Source organism: Oryx dammah, unplaced genomic scaffold, assembly GCF_014754425.2.
Source record: "Oryx dammah isolate SB20612 unplaced genomic scaffold, SCBI_Odam_1.1 HiC_scaffold_13, whole genome shotgun sequence".
In the NCBI taxonomy this organism is placed as follows: Eukaryota; Metazoa; Chordata; class Mammalia; order Artiodactyla; family Bovidae; genus Oryx; species Oryx dammah.
Genome location: NW_024070197.1, coordinates 6,310,865 through 6,327,755, shown reverse-complemented (window position 1 = coordinate 6,327,755; position 16,891 = coordinate 6,310,865). Strand labels below are relative to the sequence as shown.

The window sequence follows — 16,891 nt, the reverse complement described above, 5'->3', positions numbered from 1 at the left end:
GTCATCAGACAGTTCATACTGGAGAGAAACCTTACAAATGTGATGAGCGTGGCAAGGCCTTTACTCACAGCTCAAACCTCAGGAGACATAAGAAAATTCATACAGGAAAGAAATTATTTAAATGTGATATATGTGACAAAGTCTTCAGCAAAAAATCAAACGTTGCTCGTCATCAGAGGGTTCATACTGGAGAGAAACGTTACAAATGTGATGAATGTGGCAAGGCCTTTCATGAAAAGTCAACCCTTTTAAGGCATCAGATAGTTCATACTGGTGAGAAACCTTACACATGTGATGAGTGTGGCAAGGCCTTTTGTCTAAAGTCAACCCTTTTAAGGCATCAGACAGTTCATAGTGGTGAGAAACCTTACAAATGTGATGAGTGTGGCACGGCCTTTGGTGAAAAGTCAAGGCTTTTAAGTCATCAGACGGTTCATACTGGAGAGAAACCTTACAAATGTGATGAGTGTGGCAAGGCCTTTGGTGTAAAGTCAAGCCTTTTAAGTCATCAGACAGTTCATACTGGAGAGAAACCATACAAATGTGATGAGTGTGGCACAGCCTTTCGTCTAAAGTCAAGTCTTTTAAGTCATCAGACAATTCATACTGGAGAGAAACCTTACAAATGTGATGAGTGTGGCAAGGCCTTTCGTGAAAAGTCGACCCTTTTAAGTCATCAGAGAGTTCATACTGGAGAGAAACCTTACAAATGTGATGAGTGTGGCATGGCCTTTCGTGTAAAGTCAACTCTTTTAAGTCATCAGACACTTCATACTGGAGAGAAGCCTTACAAATGTGATGAGTGTGGCAAGGCCTTTCGACTAAAGGCAACCCTTTTAAGTCATCAGACCGTTCATTCTGGAGAGAAACCTTACAAATGTGATGAGTGTGGCAAGGCCTTTCGTGAAAAGTCATACCTTTTAAGTCATCAGACAGTTCATACTGGAGAGAAACGTTACAAATGTGATCAGTGTGGCACAGCCTTTCGTGTAAAGTCAACCCTTTTAAGTCATCAGACAGCTCATACTGGAGAGAAACCTTACAAATGTGATGAGTGTGGCAAGGCCTTTTGTGTAAAGTCAAGCCTTTCAAGGCATCAGAGAGTTCATACTGAAGAGAAACCTTACAAATGTGATGAGTGTGGCATGGCCTTTCATCTAAAGTCAAGCCTTTTAAGTCATCAGACAGTTCATACTGGTGAGAAACCTTACAAATGTGATGAGTGTGTTAAGGGCTTTTATCTAAAGTCAAGCCTTTTAAGGCATCAGAGAGTTCATACTGGAGAGAAACCTTACAAATGTGATGAGTGTGGCAAGGCCTTTCATGTAAAGTCAATCCTTTTAAGTCATCAGACAATTCATACTGGAGAGAAACCTTACAAATGTGATGAGTGTGGCAAGGCCTTTCGTGAAAAGTCAACCCTTTTAAGGCATAAGACAGTTCATACTGGTGAGAAACCTTACAAATGTGATGATTGTGGCAAGGCTTTTCGTTTAAAGTCAACCCTTTTATGTCATCACCCAGTTCATACTGGAGAGAAACCTTACAAATGTAATGAGTGTGGCAAGGCCTTTCGTGTAAAGTCAAGGCTTTTAAGTCATCAGACAGTTCATACTGGAGAGAAACCTTACAAATGTGATGGGTGTGGCAAGGCCTTTCGTGAAAAGTCAACCCTTTTAAGTCATCAGAGAGTTCATACTGGAGAGAAACCTTAGAAATGTGATGAGTGTGGCATGGCCTTTCGTGTAAAGTCAACCCTTTTAAGTCATCAGACCGTTCATACTGGAGAGAAACCTTGTGATGAGTGTGGCAAGGCCTTTACTGACATCTCATACCTCAGGAGACATAAGAAAATTTATACAGGAAAGAAACTATTTATATGTGATATATGTGACAAAAGTCTTCGGCCAAAATTCAAAGCTTGCTCGTCATCAGACGGTTCATACTGGAGAGATACCTTACAGATGTGATAAGTGTGGCAAGGCCTTTCATGAAAAGTGAACCCTTTTAAGTCATCAGACATTTCATACTGGAGAGAAACCTTACAAATGTGATGAGTGTGGCAAGGTCTTTCGTCTAAAGTTAACCCTTTTAAGGCATCAGACAGTTCATACTGGAGAGAAAAGTTTACAAATGTGATGAGTATGGCGAGACCTTTCATGTAAAATCAACCCTTTTAAGTCATCAGACAGTTCCTACTGGTGAAAAACCGTACAAATGTGATGAGTGGAAAAGTCTTCGGTCAAAAACCACATCTTCAACTTCACTGGAGAATTCATACTGGAGAGAGACCTTTCAGATGTAATGAGTGTGGCAATTACTTCAGTAAATATTCACTCCTTAAAAAACATTGGAGAATACATATAGAGAAACCTTTCAAATGTTTCGAGTGTGGAAAATCCTTTACTCACGTCTCAGCACTCACTAAACCTCAGAAAATCCATGCATGAGAGAAACTCATGTGAATGTGGTATATGGTAGAAGTCTTCAAAATTCACACCCTACTGTTGCTCAAAGAATTCATCCTACTGAGAAACCATACAAATATCATGATTGTGGCAATATCTTAGGCTTCATAAGAAAATTCATACTGGATAGAAGCCAGACATATATGTATTGATGAGTCAGGTATTAGAACATGAATTCATTCTAGAAAGATTCCTCACCAATTTCAGCAATGTTAAAAAATAATAATAACCCTATCCTCACATCTCACCGGTAGTATCAGACTACTTATCCTGGAGAAAACACACAGCAATGTAATGTGTGTGGTATGGATCTTACCCAAAAGTCACAAGATAGGAACATAGTGGAGCTGTACTTCCCAGATTCAGTGCTTGTGGCAAATCCTTTACCTTTTTCACTATATGTATTCTCTGATGACTTTAGTTCAGGTACTCAGCAACTGCAATAAGTCCATATTTCAAGAGAAGCTATAGAGATCTTTTCATGCAAAAGAAACCCGAATTCTACCTCAGCAAAGATGATTCTTTGGGACAGTAGGCTGCCGTCTTTTTTCTCCTGGCTTTCTGAATAAAGTCACTGTTCCTTGCCCAACAAGTAGTCTCTCAGTTTATTGGCCTGTTGTGTGGTGAGCTCTAAGAGCTTGGCTTTGGTAATACATTGATCAAATGCATTTGCTACCTGCGTTTCACGATGGTCGCTGGGAAGGAATCAATGAGATGAAGGGACCAACTTCATTAGATACAATTCATTCACATCCATGTTCCCTAGAAAAACACACAGCCTGAATTACAAAATTCAATAGCGTGTGTGAATTAGCAACAGGGAGGGGAGAAAATAATGTAAAACTAGGACGTGACTCATCACGGTCAGTAGGATCAGGAAGCCCTTCTGTACATAGTCCAGCCTGTTATAAAACATAATGTTCTACCAACTGACCTTGAACAGAGTAGGCAAGATGTTAAAAGGCCTGGGCTTTTCGTAGGAGGAGAGGGACAGTTACCAAGGACTAATGGTGTGCTAGGAACAATGCATAGGAATAGGGTCATGTTCTCCATTGGCTAGAAATAACTGTTGTATGTATGATTAAAGAAGAGTTACTCTTATTTGTGGAAATTGAAGACAGAGCTGTCATGGTCTTTGTAGACCAGGACCTGAGGAATGGAGTCGACGAGAAGAAGGAAGCAGGGGACCCAAGTCTCGAGTGAAACAAGGGTGCATGTTTATATATCTTTATACAAGGCAGCTTTAGGCAGTAAAAACATTGAGGAAAAACAAAGCGAAGCAAATAACAATCTTAAAAGGGCCAGAAAGCATTCCATATCCTGAGGAAGAGGGGCATAACTGAACAGATTACCTTCAAGTAAAAGGTCACTGAATGGATTCCAAGCAGATGCTCTTTCTCATGACCGCAGTCCTGAGAACTCCATGCAGCTCTGCTCTTTCCTGTTTTCCAGGAACTGATAAAGAATAGAGTCCTTGAGAAATGGCACACAAAAGAAGAAAATATCATGTTGGATCCTTTAAAGTTGAATGTCCCCTGACAGTTCCCCCTTTTTTACTTTTTCATAATTGGGGATGACTGTAGATACTTGTGTGAAAAAGGCCCTGAGCAAGTGAGTTTGTTTAGTTTGAACAATTTTAGTTGAAGGGCATTGGTATGTTAAGATTATAATCACCAGGATAATTATCAGCATTATAGTTCCATATCTAATACTATGTGTAGTACCTTGAAACCATCTTTGAGGGTCTAGCCCAGATAATTGATCAGCTAGCTGTTCAGCTAAGGTTTCCGACTTATTGGAAGAGGGTAGACTCTTATAGAAGGTTTCAAGGAGTTCCTTTTGCAACAATTGTACATTTAAGGAAGCATTATTATGCATATTTTGAAAATGAAATTTGATTTTTTTCCCAATTGTAAGCACTATGGTTGAACCGAAGATAAGTGATACAAAATTGAGTAGAATTCCAATCACAATTTAATAATACTTGTTTTTGTAAATCTATTAATTGATCTCCAACCCATTGGATGGCTGTTTTTTAATTCTTGAATTTTATCTTGAACTTTTTCATCTTTCTGAACCTGAGTGACCCATATGGTATGAACATCTTTAATCCAATTTTTATTAAAGCTTTGAATTGAAGTTTGTACAGCAGTGTCTGTGACAGCGGCAGTGGTGCAAATGGCTATTAACCCCAAAATGCCAAGAATCAAGCATCTAATTAATCGCTTAGATCATCAGAGTAATTTAGTGAGTAACTGGGATCCTCTTTCCAGGGTCGTTGGAGATCTGCTGGCCACCACAGATTACGTTGAGATCGAAGAATCAAAAGGGATTTGTGTTTTTAGAGAAATAGAGGAATTAAGACAAGTATACAATTTGCAATCTATACAAGTCACAGAATGTAAAGTCTTATTAAATTGTAAGTTTCCTATGGTGATAATGGAAAGAGAACGCAAGCTTGTATAAAATATGAATGATTATAATGAAAGGAATAGTTACTATGACTATGACTGGTCCCTGTGAAATATCCAGTCCAGGTTCCAAGTTTTCAGTATTTGTAGCAAGTTTCCAAATGTCCCATTGCTCAGGCCCAATTTGTTTATTGAGGACAATTTGAGGGCGAGGAGGTGCCATTCGACCATCAAGCCAGCCAAGGAGTCCTTTGTCATGGAAGTATTCCATTGAACTGTTGGTAATCTTCCATGTTACTTGAGTAACATAATCACACATAGGACTGTTAATATCATTTGAGCAGTTAGATAACCACATACCATAGGGTCCCCAATCAACAGTGCTGTAATTGGCCACAAACATGAATTTCCATGATTTAGCTTGACATCTATCTCAATAAACAGGAATATATTTAAAATCCTTCTAAGTAAACCCCTTATATTCCAACTTCTGTCCTTGTCCTAGAGTGCTGGTAGTATTGACATGGTTCTCATAAAAGGACAGGGCAGTAAACGGTCTAAACAATGTGTGGAAGTTCTTTTTTGGAGGCAGGATGAAAGCCCACATTTGTCGACTAACATTAATACATAATTCTGCTGGGCCCATGCATAAAGGAAGGATTTTATAGCCTAGAGGAATGTTAATTAATCTTCCTTCGTCCTCAGGATGAGAGGGCCCCTCTAAGCTCCAAGGAGGAGTCATATGTACTGAGTCATTAGTGGATACAACCGGTCCTATATCTGTCCATTTTACAACCTGCAATAAAGGGGGGTTAGGTATATAAGCCTAATAAGTGTGATTAATCAAGTCAGCCTGAGTGGGGGAAGCAAAAGCAAGCATAGCGACAAAAATATTTTTAGGATTCCTAGGCATTCTCTGTTGAGAAACCAGATTTTCAGCTTGATTAGTAAGGGTTTTTATCTGTCCCCAAGTGGGGAAATCATAAGGTTGATGACCTCGAGTGCAGTGTCTCTTGGAAATTTTCAAGTCGCCATGGCTTGTACTGGAAACAATTCTTCCTGGGGATTTTGCAGTTTCTTCTCTATCTTGAATGCCGGTGGCTCCCCTTGGACGGATCTTCCGAAGAGGAAGCATCTGATTTCGTTCGGTGCATCTGGAGAAATACAAGCATACCCCTTTCCCTGTAATATTAATTTTTCAGATTTCCATTGTTTAGTCAACCCGTCTTGATAACAAATGGGCAGAGGAAGGGAGGTATCCTTCAATGCCTCAAAATATTTTTCTGCTTTGTCAAAGTATCCCCTTGCTGCAAGTTTAAAAATTTTAAGCAAATAAAGCTGTATTAACAATAGTTACAGGATTAAGGAGTATATTGCGTTGGAATCTGTTGGGGTCCTTTAATGGACCAGAACCTGATGGTCCGGAGTTGACGGTAAGAAAGTGAAAGAGAGAAAGAGAAAGAAAGAAAGACACGGGCACTGAAGCTCTGAATGAGCAAAGGTGCTTTAATGATCTTTCTGTGAGTGTATATAGGCTGTTGTACAAGAAATTTGTTTCAGTAAAAATCAGAAAACCAAATGGACAGCAACCATTACCAAGGGAACAAGGGATTAATAATGGTCACAAGGTCAGGAGACAATCCATATCTCAAGAAAAAGGATGAAGACTAAGCAGTTTTGTTGAAAGGAGAATGTTTACTGAAGGCGTTTCAAGCATGTCTCATCCTATGACCTCAGTCCTGGGAGCTGCATGCCGTTCCACTGGTTTCTGACAACAGAAACTGATAAGGAACAGAGGATTTATGAGGAACAGCACGTTGGAATCCTCCTGTTAAACATTCCCTGACAATTCCCACTTATAATATTGGTAAAAACGGTTCTGACCTTTTGAGTTTGTTTAGTTCTAACAATTTTGCATGAAGGCAATGGTGAACGACAAATATAATGTCAAGACAATCACCAAAATTACAGTTCCAGACCCAGTGCTGTGAGTAATGCTTTGAAACCATCCGCGTGGGTCTAACCCAAATAATTGATGAGCTAGTTGTTCAGCTAAAGTTTGCAAATTAGTGGAAGAGGGCAGATTTTTAGAAAAGGTTCCAAAGATTTCTTTTTGTAACAATTGTACATTCAGAGAGCCTTGTCATGTATGTTTTGTAAATGAAATTTGATTTGTTCCCGTTGTAGGTACTATTGTTGAATTGAACAGGTGTAACAAAATTGAGTAGACTTCCAATCACATTTTAGCATCACCTGTTTTTGTACATCTATTAATGGATCTCCAACCCATTTGATGACTGATTTTAGTTCCTGTATTTCATCTTGAATATCCTCAGCTATCTGAGCCTGAGTGGCCCACATAGTATGAGCATCTTTAGTCCAATTTTGGATAAAATTATGTGTTTGAATTGAGGTTTGTAAAGCAATGCCAGTGACGGCAGCAGTGGTGCAAATAGCTATTAATCCAAAAATGCCAAGAATCAGCCATCCAATGAATCGTCTAGATCACTGGAGCAGTTTAGTAAGTAACCGGGAAGCAAGTCCAGCCATGGGGCCTTCTTCCCAGGGCCGCTGGAGATTTATTCGTAACCGCAGACTACATCGAGATGGAAGAATCAAAAGGGATTCATTTCTTGAGGAAACAGAAGAGTTAAGTGTATAATTTGCAATTTATAAAGTCTTACTGAATTGAAACTTCCTATAACTAGAACAAAAGTAAGGGGAACACAAGCTTGTATGAAATATGATTGATTATAACGAAAGAAATAGTTTCTGTGACTACGATTAGTCCCTGTGAAATGTCCAGTCCAAGTCCTAAGTTCTTAGGTGCTCACAGCAAGTTTCCAGGTGTCCCATTGTTCAGGCCCAATCTGGTTATGGAGGACGATTCGAGGACGAGGTGGGTGCCATTCCACCGTCAAGCCACCCAAGAAGTCCTTTGTCATGGTAATGTTGCACTATAGTGTTACTAACCTTCTATGCTACTTGAGTAGCATAATCACAGGCAGTGCTGTTAATATCATCTGAGCAGTTAGATAACCACATACCATGGGGTCCCCAATCGACAACTGTATGATTAGCCACAAACATTAATTTTCCTGATTTGGCCTGACATTTGTCCCAACGAACCGGAGTATATTTAAAGTTCTTTTTAGTAAACCCTTTGCATATTGTACTTTGTTTTTTCCCTAACTCTTTCCCTAAAGTTTCAGTAGTATAAACATGGTTCACGGACAAAGAAAGGGCAGTAAATAAGCAACATCCGAAAGTCCTCTTTTGGAGGCAGGGCAGAAGCCCAAGTTTGTCTGCTAACGTTTATGCATAATTTTGCTGGGGCCCATACACAAAGGAAGGACTAACCTAGAGAGAGATTAGTTTCCCTTCTTCTTCAGGGTGTGAGGGCCCTTTAAGGCTCCAGGGAGAAGGCATATGTATGGAGTCATTGGTTAATACGATTGGTCCTTTCTCAGTCCATTCTACAACCTCAAGTAAAGGGGGGTTGGGTATGTAAGCCCAGTGTGATTGATGAGTTCAGCTTGAGTTGGGGGGAGGCACCAGCAAGCAAAGCAAGCAGGGCAACAGAAATATTTTCAGGACTCCGAGGCATTCTCTATTGAGAAACCGGGTTTTCAGCTTGATTAGTAAGGGTTTTTATTTGTTCCCCAAGACGGGAGATCACAAGGTTGATGCTGTCGAGGGCGGTGCTTTCTGGAGATCTTTAGAGCCACCATGGCCTGTATTGGAATTTCTTCCTGCTGGTGTTTTTGTTGTCTCATTTCTATGTTGAAGGCTGGGAACCCCCTTGGGTTGGATCTTCCAAAGAGGAAGCCATGTGAGTTCATTGGATCCATCTGGGATAATACAAGCATACCCCACTTTCTATAAGATTAATTTCCCAGATTTCCATTGTTCATGCAACCTGTCTTGGTACCAAATGGGCAGAGGAAGAGAAGATTCCTTCAATTCTTCAAAATATTTTTCTGCTCGTGCCAAGATATCTCCTTGCAGTCAGTTTAAAAAATTTAAAACAAAGGTATATTAACAATAGTTATAGGCTTAAACAATATATTGCGTTGGAATCTAGTAAAGTCTGCTCTGGATAAGGAAGATAAAAAGTGTTCCTGTGCATTCCCCTGTATTTAATTTTTTATTTGTAGTTTCCGTGTGTAATGTGTTTGTTTAACTGTGTCTTGTGTTTGTGGATTATAAGAAATGTCTGTAATCTGTTTAATAGAGAATGAATGTAAAACTTGTTTGAAATGCTTAGAAATAGAGGCAATGTCATTGTCTGTTTTTATAGAATTAAGTGTTCTCATTATTGCAAAGTAAGCTAACAGGTGGGTTATAACGTATAGTTTCATCTCAGAGAGCTGTGGCCCATATAAAAGAAGAATTTGTATCGATCAAGACATGTAAGAAGGAAGAGGAAGAAAGTTCAGAGCAATGAGTTCCATCCATTTGCCATAAAATTCTCTTTCATTTGTCAGAATTCTTTTTTATATGTTTGTATTTATCATTATGGCAAATAAAATATATATTTATTAATAGTCTAAAATCTCTTTAGTTTTTCTGTAAGAAAAACTTTTTGTAAGAGGAAGTGTTCAGTAATTAATGTTCTAAAATCTTAATTTATTTGGAAATGACCTAGCTATTTAATAAACTTTTCTTATTTCGTTTAGTACAATTTTATGAACTTAAGTTAATCCGATCCTAAGAGATTACTTTAGGTAGACATTTTGAAAATATTATTTTTATTAGAGTTTATCTAAAAGTTTTCATCTCATTTATATATTTATGCTACTGCTAAGTTTCTTCAGTCATGTCCGACTCTGTGTGACCCCATAGACCACAGCCCACCAGGCTTCCCTGTCCCTCAGATTTTCCAGGCAAGAACACTGGAGTGGGTTGCCATTTCCTTCTCCAGTGCATGAAAGTGAAAAGTGAAAGTCAAGTCGCTCAGTCGTGTCTGACTCTTAGCGACTCCATGGACTGCAGCCCACCAGGCTCCTCCGTCCCTGGATTTTCCAGGCAAGAGTACTGGAGTGGGGTGCCATTATATGTGTATATATACATATATATAAAGAGTTACTTTTTTGTTGACAAACTTAGTTTACCTAAATCTAGGTGCAATAAAAGTATTATATAATGATGATTTAAGACATGTCTTAATTAGATTAGCAAACAATTATATTTAAATAAACATTTAATATTGAATATTTTTCAGTTCATATGAACTTGCATTTAAATAGAGCTCATTAATTTCATATTATCCAAAAACAAAGACATACATTGAGACATAGATAATTTTAGATAGACAGAGACATAGTTTTCCACTTGATGTTTAAAATATCTTTTTGATATATATATGTGTGTGTTGTGTGTATATATATATATATATATATATATATATATTTTTTTTTTTTTTTTCCCCCTGAGTTCCACCAATTTGTTTATGGTTGGAGTCCCAGATGGAGTGGGCTGTGTATCCCAAGGACATGATAAGAGTTAACTTTAAGTTTTTTCTTAGGCCTGTTTTTCTTTCCCAGGCAGAATTGGAGCTCCAAAAAAGTATTTTAACAAGTTAACCTTTTCCTAACTGCACATGTAAGAAGAATCGGTTTTGCAATTTCAAAAACGATTTTATTTTAATCAGTTTTTTCTGGAGTCTAAAGAATGAATATCATGGCCATTCAGTCAAAAATATCACTTCTCCTTTTTGTAGTTACAGTATATTATTAATGATATATGCATGAGGGAATTGCTGTCACATTGGATGTAAAGCCTTGGCTACAAAATTTTGACAAATAGGACTGTTAAGTATACCTTGAGGTAACACAGTCTGTTGAAATCTTTTATGAGGCCCGATGTGATTAGGAAAAGGGAGAGAGAAAGTGAATCTCTCTCGGTCTAAAGGGTGTAAAGGTATATTTTAAAAGCAATCTTGTAAATCAGTAATAATAATGTGCCAATTTTGAGGAACAGTAGTAGGGGATGGGATCCCTGGTTGTAGTGCACCCATGGCATTCATAGATGCATTAACTTTTCTAAGGTCTGTTAAGAGATGTCATTTCTTAGATTTCTTTTTTATAACAAAAATAGACGAGTTCCAAGTAGAGTAAGATTCCTCAATATGTTTTAATTCTATTTGTCTGTCTATAAGTTCTTTAGTAGTCTGTAATTTTTCTTTCATGTGGGGCCATTATTCTGTGCAAATAGGCTCATCATTCTTCCAAGTTATTTTAATCATTGCTTTGTTTGTTAAATGAGCAGTGGCCCCTAGGAAAATGTGGAATGTATATCTGAGTCTGCCATTGCATAAGTAAGTCCCTTCCTATTAGATTAAGAGGTGCATCTATCACATAAAGTCTTAATGTTGCAGGCTGGCCTTTCGGTCCTTTGTATGGGTAGATTTGAATATTTTGATAAATTTCTTGTACTTTGGTTTGAGAAATTCCTGCAATTTGGCAAGAGATTTTTTGTATAGGCCAGGTTTGGGGCCATAAGTGTTTGTAAGTAATAGTAATATCAGATCCAGTGTCGAGGAGACCAGAAAATCTTGAACCATTAATTTTGATATTTATATTTGATCAGGCATATTGAGATACCAATGATGTCCTTAAGGATTGTTTTTGATCTGCCGAATCTGCTTGTCTATACATTATTAGAGGAGTTAATAGAAATGTAAGGCAACAGAAGTAATTGAGCAATTTTGTCTCCCTTTTTGAATTGCCGTAGAATCTGAGATGACATCATAATTTGAATCTCTCCTTTATCATCTGATCAATTACTCCAGGGTGAACAGTAATACCTTTAGAAGTCAAACTAGATTGGCCAAGTAAAAGACCGAAGGTTTGTGGGGGCAGGGGTCCAAAAAGTCTGGTAGATACTCTAGAAGGGACTGCTTGAGGGTAAAGGGAAAAATCATTTAGGGCTGGTATATCGACGGCAACACTGCTGGATGTTGAGGGTTTGAGGGAAAAGATAGAAGTTGCCCCTGGTTTTTCTTGTAGGGGTCCTGGGGGAGTCCCCTGTTTGGAGTTTCCTGGAATAGGTTTTCCTTCAATATCCAATTTAGATTTACAGTCTTTGGCCCAATGCATTCCTCTATGGCAGCGAGGGCAGATTCTTGGAAGTTTTTTATTCGCCTTCTTAGGGCAGTCCCTTTCTAAATGGTTTTTGTCTCCACATGTAAAGTATCCTTCATTTCCCTTTCTAGAAGGCAACAGCCATTGTCTTAGCTAGCATTTGCATCTTTTGAGTTTCTGATTCTAGATTGCGACAAACCTTCAAATAACAATAGTCCCAGTCTCACGAATTGGAACGATAGCTCTTTGACATTCCAGATTTGCATTCTCATAAGCGAGTAATTTCTCTAGCTGTTTTTTGGCTTCTTCTCTGATTACAGTATGGGAAATAGCAGTTTCTAATCTAGCTAAAAAACCAGCATAACGTTGATTAGGTCCTTGTAATGTTTTAGTGTAGCTACCTGTAGGCTGTCTTTGAGGAGTAATACGATCCCAAGCTTCAAGGACCAGTTTTCCATTGTTCATGCAATAAAGGAGGACATTGTATTTGAGCTTCTATGGTATCAAATTGTCTGACGCCAGTTAACATTTCAAAAGTAATTTGGTTTGGGGGAGTGCCAGCTCGAGCATTCTTGTTAGCGTGATCTCTGGCTATATCATGAAACCACATTGTCCATTGAAGATATTCTCCTGGTTTAAGGAGAACTTATATTAAAGTTCGCCAATCATAGGGAATAAAATTTCCAATAGAAGATGCCACATTTAGAAGCTCTTTAGTAACAGCCGAATGTGGACCATACATAGTTACAGCCTTTTTCATTTGTTGCATGTAAAAAAAGATTAATACTGTCATATTGAGGTATTATGTGCCCTTGAGCGTCAGGATTTCTTAAAACTGAGAAGATGGAGAAACCATCGGCGTCAGAAACTTGTCATAGCAAAGCCTGTAATTCAGAGAGCCTCTGTCACAGAGGAGAGTGCGTAAGTGCTGATTTTTTTGCAAATATGAGTCTGTGCCAAGGACTTTTTGTTCAGAAGAGCATGAAACGTCGTTGCTGAACCATGCAAAGATCCATTCAGTAAAACTATCCACCCAAACTTGTAAGCAAGAATACCCATTAGCTTTTGGCATATGAGTAAAATCAATTTCCCAGTCTTCTCCAGGATACTTTCCACTTCGTTGTAATCCAGATTTTGCTAGCTTTTCAGTCTTTGGGTTATTTTTCTGATAAACCTCATGCCTTTTGATAATGTTCTTTAAAGTTTTCATTACATTTTTACCTTAAAACAAACGAGATGCCATCCGGTAAGTACTCTCTGCACCCAAATTAAAACTCTGGTGTAAACCCTTAAGAATTTTCCATTGAGCATTTTCAGGAATTATTAGTCATCCATCCTTGGACTGTAACCATCTTTTATGCGTAATCTTAGTTCCTCTTATATCTTTCTAATTCTTCTCAGTATATTGTGGTTTTTCCTGTTCTACAGAATCTGTCCACATCAAGGGTGTCTGTAGAGAAGGAGTTTCTTAAAGTGCCTCTTTTCTGCCTTAACAATCAGCTAGCTGATTACCTTCAGCTGCTTTGCTCCCATCCCTGCTGTGCCCTTTGCAATGCATAACAGCTACTTCTTTAGGCCAATATATAGCAGTTAAAAGTCTCTCAATCTCTCTGAAATGGTTAATAGGTTCTCCTGTTGCTGTTTTAAACTGTCTTTCCATATTGCAGCATGAGAATGTAAAGTCAAAAAGGCATACTTAAAATCCATGTAGATATTTACTCGCTGCCCTTTGCTTAGAGCTCGGGTCAGAGCCACAAGCTCTGCTAAATGAGCACTGGTTTCCTGGGACAGAGATTCTGCTTCTAAAACCTGTTCAGCAGTCACCATGGTGTAACCTGCTTTATGCTTTCCATCCCTAACAAAGGAACTGCCATCTGTAAATATGTCCATGTCGTGATTGTCTAATGGGGTATCCATTAGATCCTCCCAAGCTGCATAGTTTAAAGTTAGAAACTGGGAACAATTGTGAACAGGTGTTTCATTTTCCTTCTCAGGAAGGAAAGTGGCAGGATTTAAATGTCCACAGACTTAAGCTTAGTTACTGGTCCTTCTAACAACAATGACTGATATTTAAGAAGCCTACTGTCTGTCATCCAAATATTAACCTTAGAATTTAAGATTCCACTCACATCATGAGAAATCAGGACAGTAAGATTTTGTTGATGAATTATTTTTAAAGCTTCAGGTGTTAATAAAGCTGCTGTCCCAATTACCCTTAGGGAGTGGGGCCACCCACATTAAGTTACATCCAATTCTCTACTTAAATAAGCAACAGGTTGCCGGTGAAGCCTTCGGGGTTGTCTCAAAACTTCCAAGGCCACACCTTTTCTTTCAGTGACAAATTAAATTCTGACGCTGTCAGTTCAGGTTAGTTCAGTTGCTCAGTCGTGTCCGACTCTTTGTGACCCCATGAATCACAGGACGCCAGGCCTCCCTGTTCATCACCACCTCCCGGAGTTCACTCAGACTCACACCCATCGAGTCAGTAATGCCATCCAGCCATCTCATCCTCTGTTGTCCCCTTTTCCTCCTGCCCCCAATCCTTCCCAGCATCAGAGTCTTTTCAATGAGTCAACTCTTAGCATGAGTTGGCCAAAGTACTGGAGTTTCAGCTTTAGCATCATTTCTTCCAAAGAAATCCCAGGGTTGACCTCCTTCAGAATGGACTGGTTGGATCTCCTTGCAGTCCGAGGGACTCTCAAGAGTCTTCTCCAACTCCACAGTTGAAAAGCATCAATTCTTCGGCGCTCAGCCTTCTTCACAGTCCAGCTCTCACATCCATACGTGACCACAGGAAAAACCATAGCCTTGACTAGATGGACCTTAGTTGGCAAAGTAATGTCTCTGCTTTTGAATATGCTATCTAGGTTGGTCATAACTTTCCTTCCAAGGAGTAAGTGTCTTTTAATTTCATGGCTGCAGTCACCATCTGCAGTGATTTTGGAGCCCTCCAAAATAAAGTCTGACACTGTTTCCCCATCTCTTTCCCATGTAGTGATGGGACCAGAGGCCATGATGTTGGTTTTCTGAATGTTGAGCTTTAAGCCAACTTTTTCACTCTCCTCTTTCACTTTCATCAAGAGGCCTTTTAGTTCCTCTTCACTTTCTGCCATAAGGGTGGTGTCATCTGCATATCTGAGGTTATTGATATTTCTCCCGGCAATCTTGATTCCAGCTTGTGTTTCTTCCACTCCAGCGTTTCTCATGATGTACTCTGCATAGAAGTTAAATGAACAGGGTGACAATATGCAGCCTTGACGTACTCCTTTTCCTATTTGGAACCAGTCTGTTGTTCCATGTCCAGTTCTAACTGTTGCTTCCTGACCTGCATACAGATTTCTCAAGAGGCAGGTCAGGTGGTCTGGTATTCCCATCTCTTTCAGAACTTTCCACAGTTTATTGTGATCCTCACAGTCAAAGGCTTTGGCATAGTCAATAAAGCAGAAATAGATGTTTTTCTGAAACTCTCTTGCTTTTTCCATGATCCAGCAGATGTTGGCAATTTGATCTCTGGTTCCTCTGCCTTTTCTAAAACCAGCTTGAACATCTGGGAGATCACGGTTCACGTATTGCTGAAGTCTGGCTTGGAGAATTTTGAGCATTCCTTTACTAGCATGTGAGATGAGTGCAATTGTGCGGTAGTTTGAGCATTCTTTGGCATTGCCTTTCTTTGGGATTGGAATGAAAACTGACCTTTTCCAGTCCTGTGGCCACCACTGAGTTTTCCAAATTTGCTGGCATATTGAGTGCAGCACTTTCACAGCATCATCTTTCAGGATTTGAAACAGCTCAACTGGAATTCTATCACCTCCACTAGCTTTGTTCGTAGTGATGCTTTCTAAGGCCCACTTGAATTCACATTACAAGTTGTCTGCCTCTAGATTAGTGATCACATCATCATGATTATCTGGGTTGTGAAGTTCTTTTTTGAACAGTTCTTCCGTGTATTCTTGCCATCTCTTCTTAATATCTTCTGCTTCCATTAGGTCCAGACCATTTCTGTCCTTTATCAAGCCCATGTTTGCATGAAATGTTCACTTGGTATGTCTAATTTTCTTGAAGCGATCTCTTTCCCATTCTGTTGTTTTCCTCTATTTCTTTGAATTGATCGCTAAAGAAGGCTTTCTTATCTCTTCTTCTTATTCTCTGGAACTCTGCATTCAGATCTGGGGAGGCCTTACAAACAGCTGTGAAAAGAAGAGAGGCAGAAAGCAAAGGAGAAAAGGAAAGATATAAGCATCTGACCCTGTGGGCAAGCTCAAAGCAGGAGCTTGCAGGAGGGCAGTCTGAAGAACCTTTTACAAACATCTTAGGAGAGTCGTAGTCAGAATCACTAGGTTGTAACAAAGGAGAGACTTCTGGATTTGTGCCTGCTGGCAGAGGAGAAGTATTTGAAGCTGCCGGGCAGGGCTAGGAGGAAAATTTTAACATATTTTATGTTCTACTTGGGCCTTTTGTAAAGTTTTATCATCTACTTGATATTCATGCAATAAGTGTTCTGTCTGTTGTCGAGTATTGGGAGGGCTAGAATTTAGGTTGAAATGGCAGAATTACAGCTTTAATGGGAGCCCATAGGGGTCCGAAATCAAATGGAATATTTTTTCCCTGCCTGGTGACTCATTCAGCATTTTCTTTGACCCGGTGCCAAATTTCTAAATCAAAACGACCTTTATTAGGGAAGCAAGGGTTTCATTTAACCACTGTTTGAAAGCAAGCCTCTATTCATTGGCACAAAATCAAAAGTCCCTGAGCTTTAAACAAATGGTAAAATAAAGTAGAGAAAAGATGGGGCTTTCCAGCCGTTTGACCCGTGTCTTAGTACTTACTGACCTCAATAGGTCCCAACCTCAAAAGGTCCTGGAGTCCCTCTGTCCAAAATACCAGGTATACCAGAGTCCCTGTTCAGACGCCACTTTGGGTTCTTTAA

At 39.2% G+C, this 16,891-nt stretch overlaps 2 protein-coding genes across 2 annotated transcripts in view; both read left to right on the top strand.

Annotated features, from left to right (window-relative positions):
• Positions 1–16,891, top strand: part of LOC120872006 (zinc finger protein 860-like) — a 147,095-nt gene that overhangs the window by 36,122 nt on the left and 94,082 nt on the right. The gene's annotated exons all lie outside the window — the stretch shown is intronic.
• LOC120873062 (zinc finger protein 665-like) lies at positions 726–2,016 on the top strand. Its single transcript, XM_040253805.1, has 2 exons — positions 726–737; positions 828–2,016. The coding sequence occupies exons 1-2, from the start codon at positions 726–728 to the stop codon at positions 1,713–1,715; spliced, it is 900 nt and encodes a 299-aa protein (XP_040109739.1). The 3' UTR covers positions 1,716–2,016.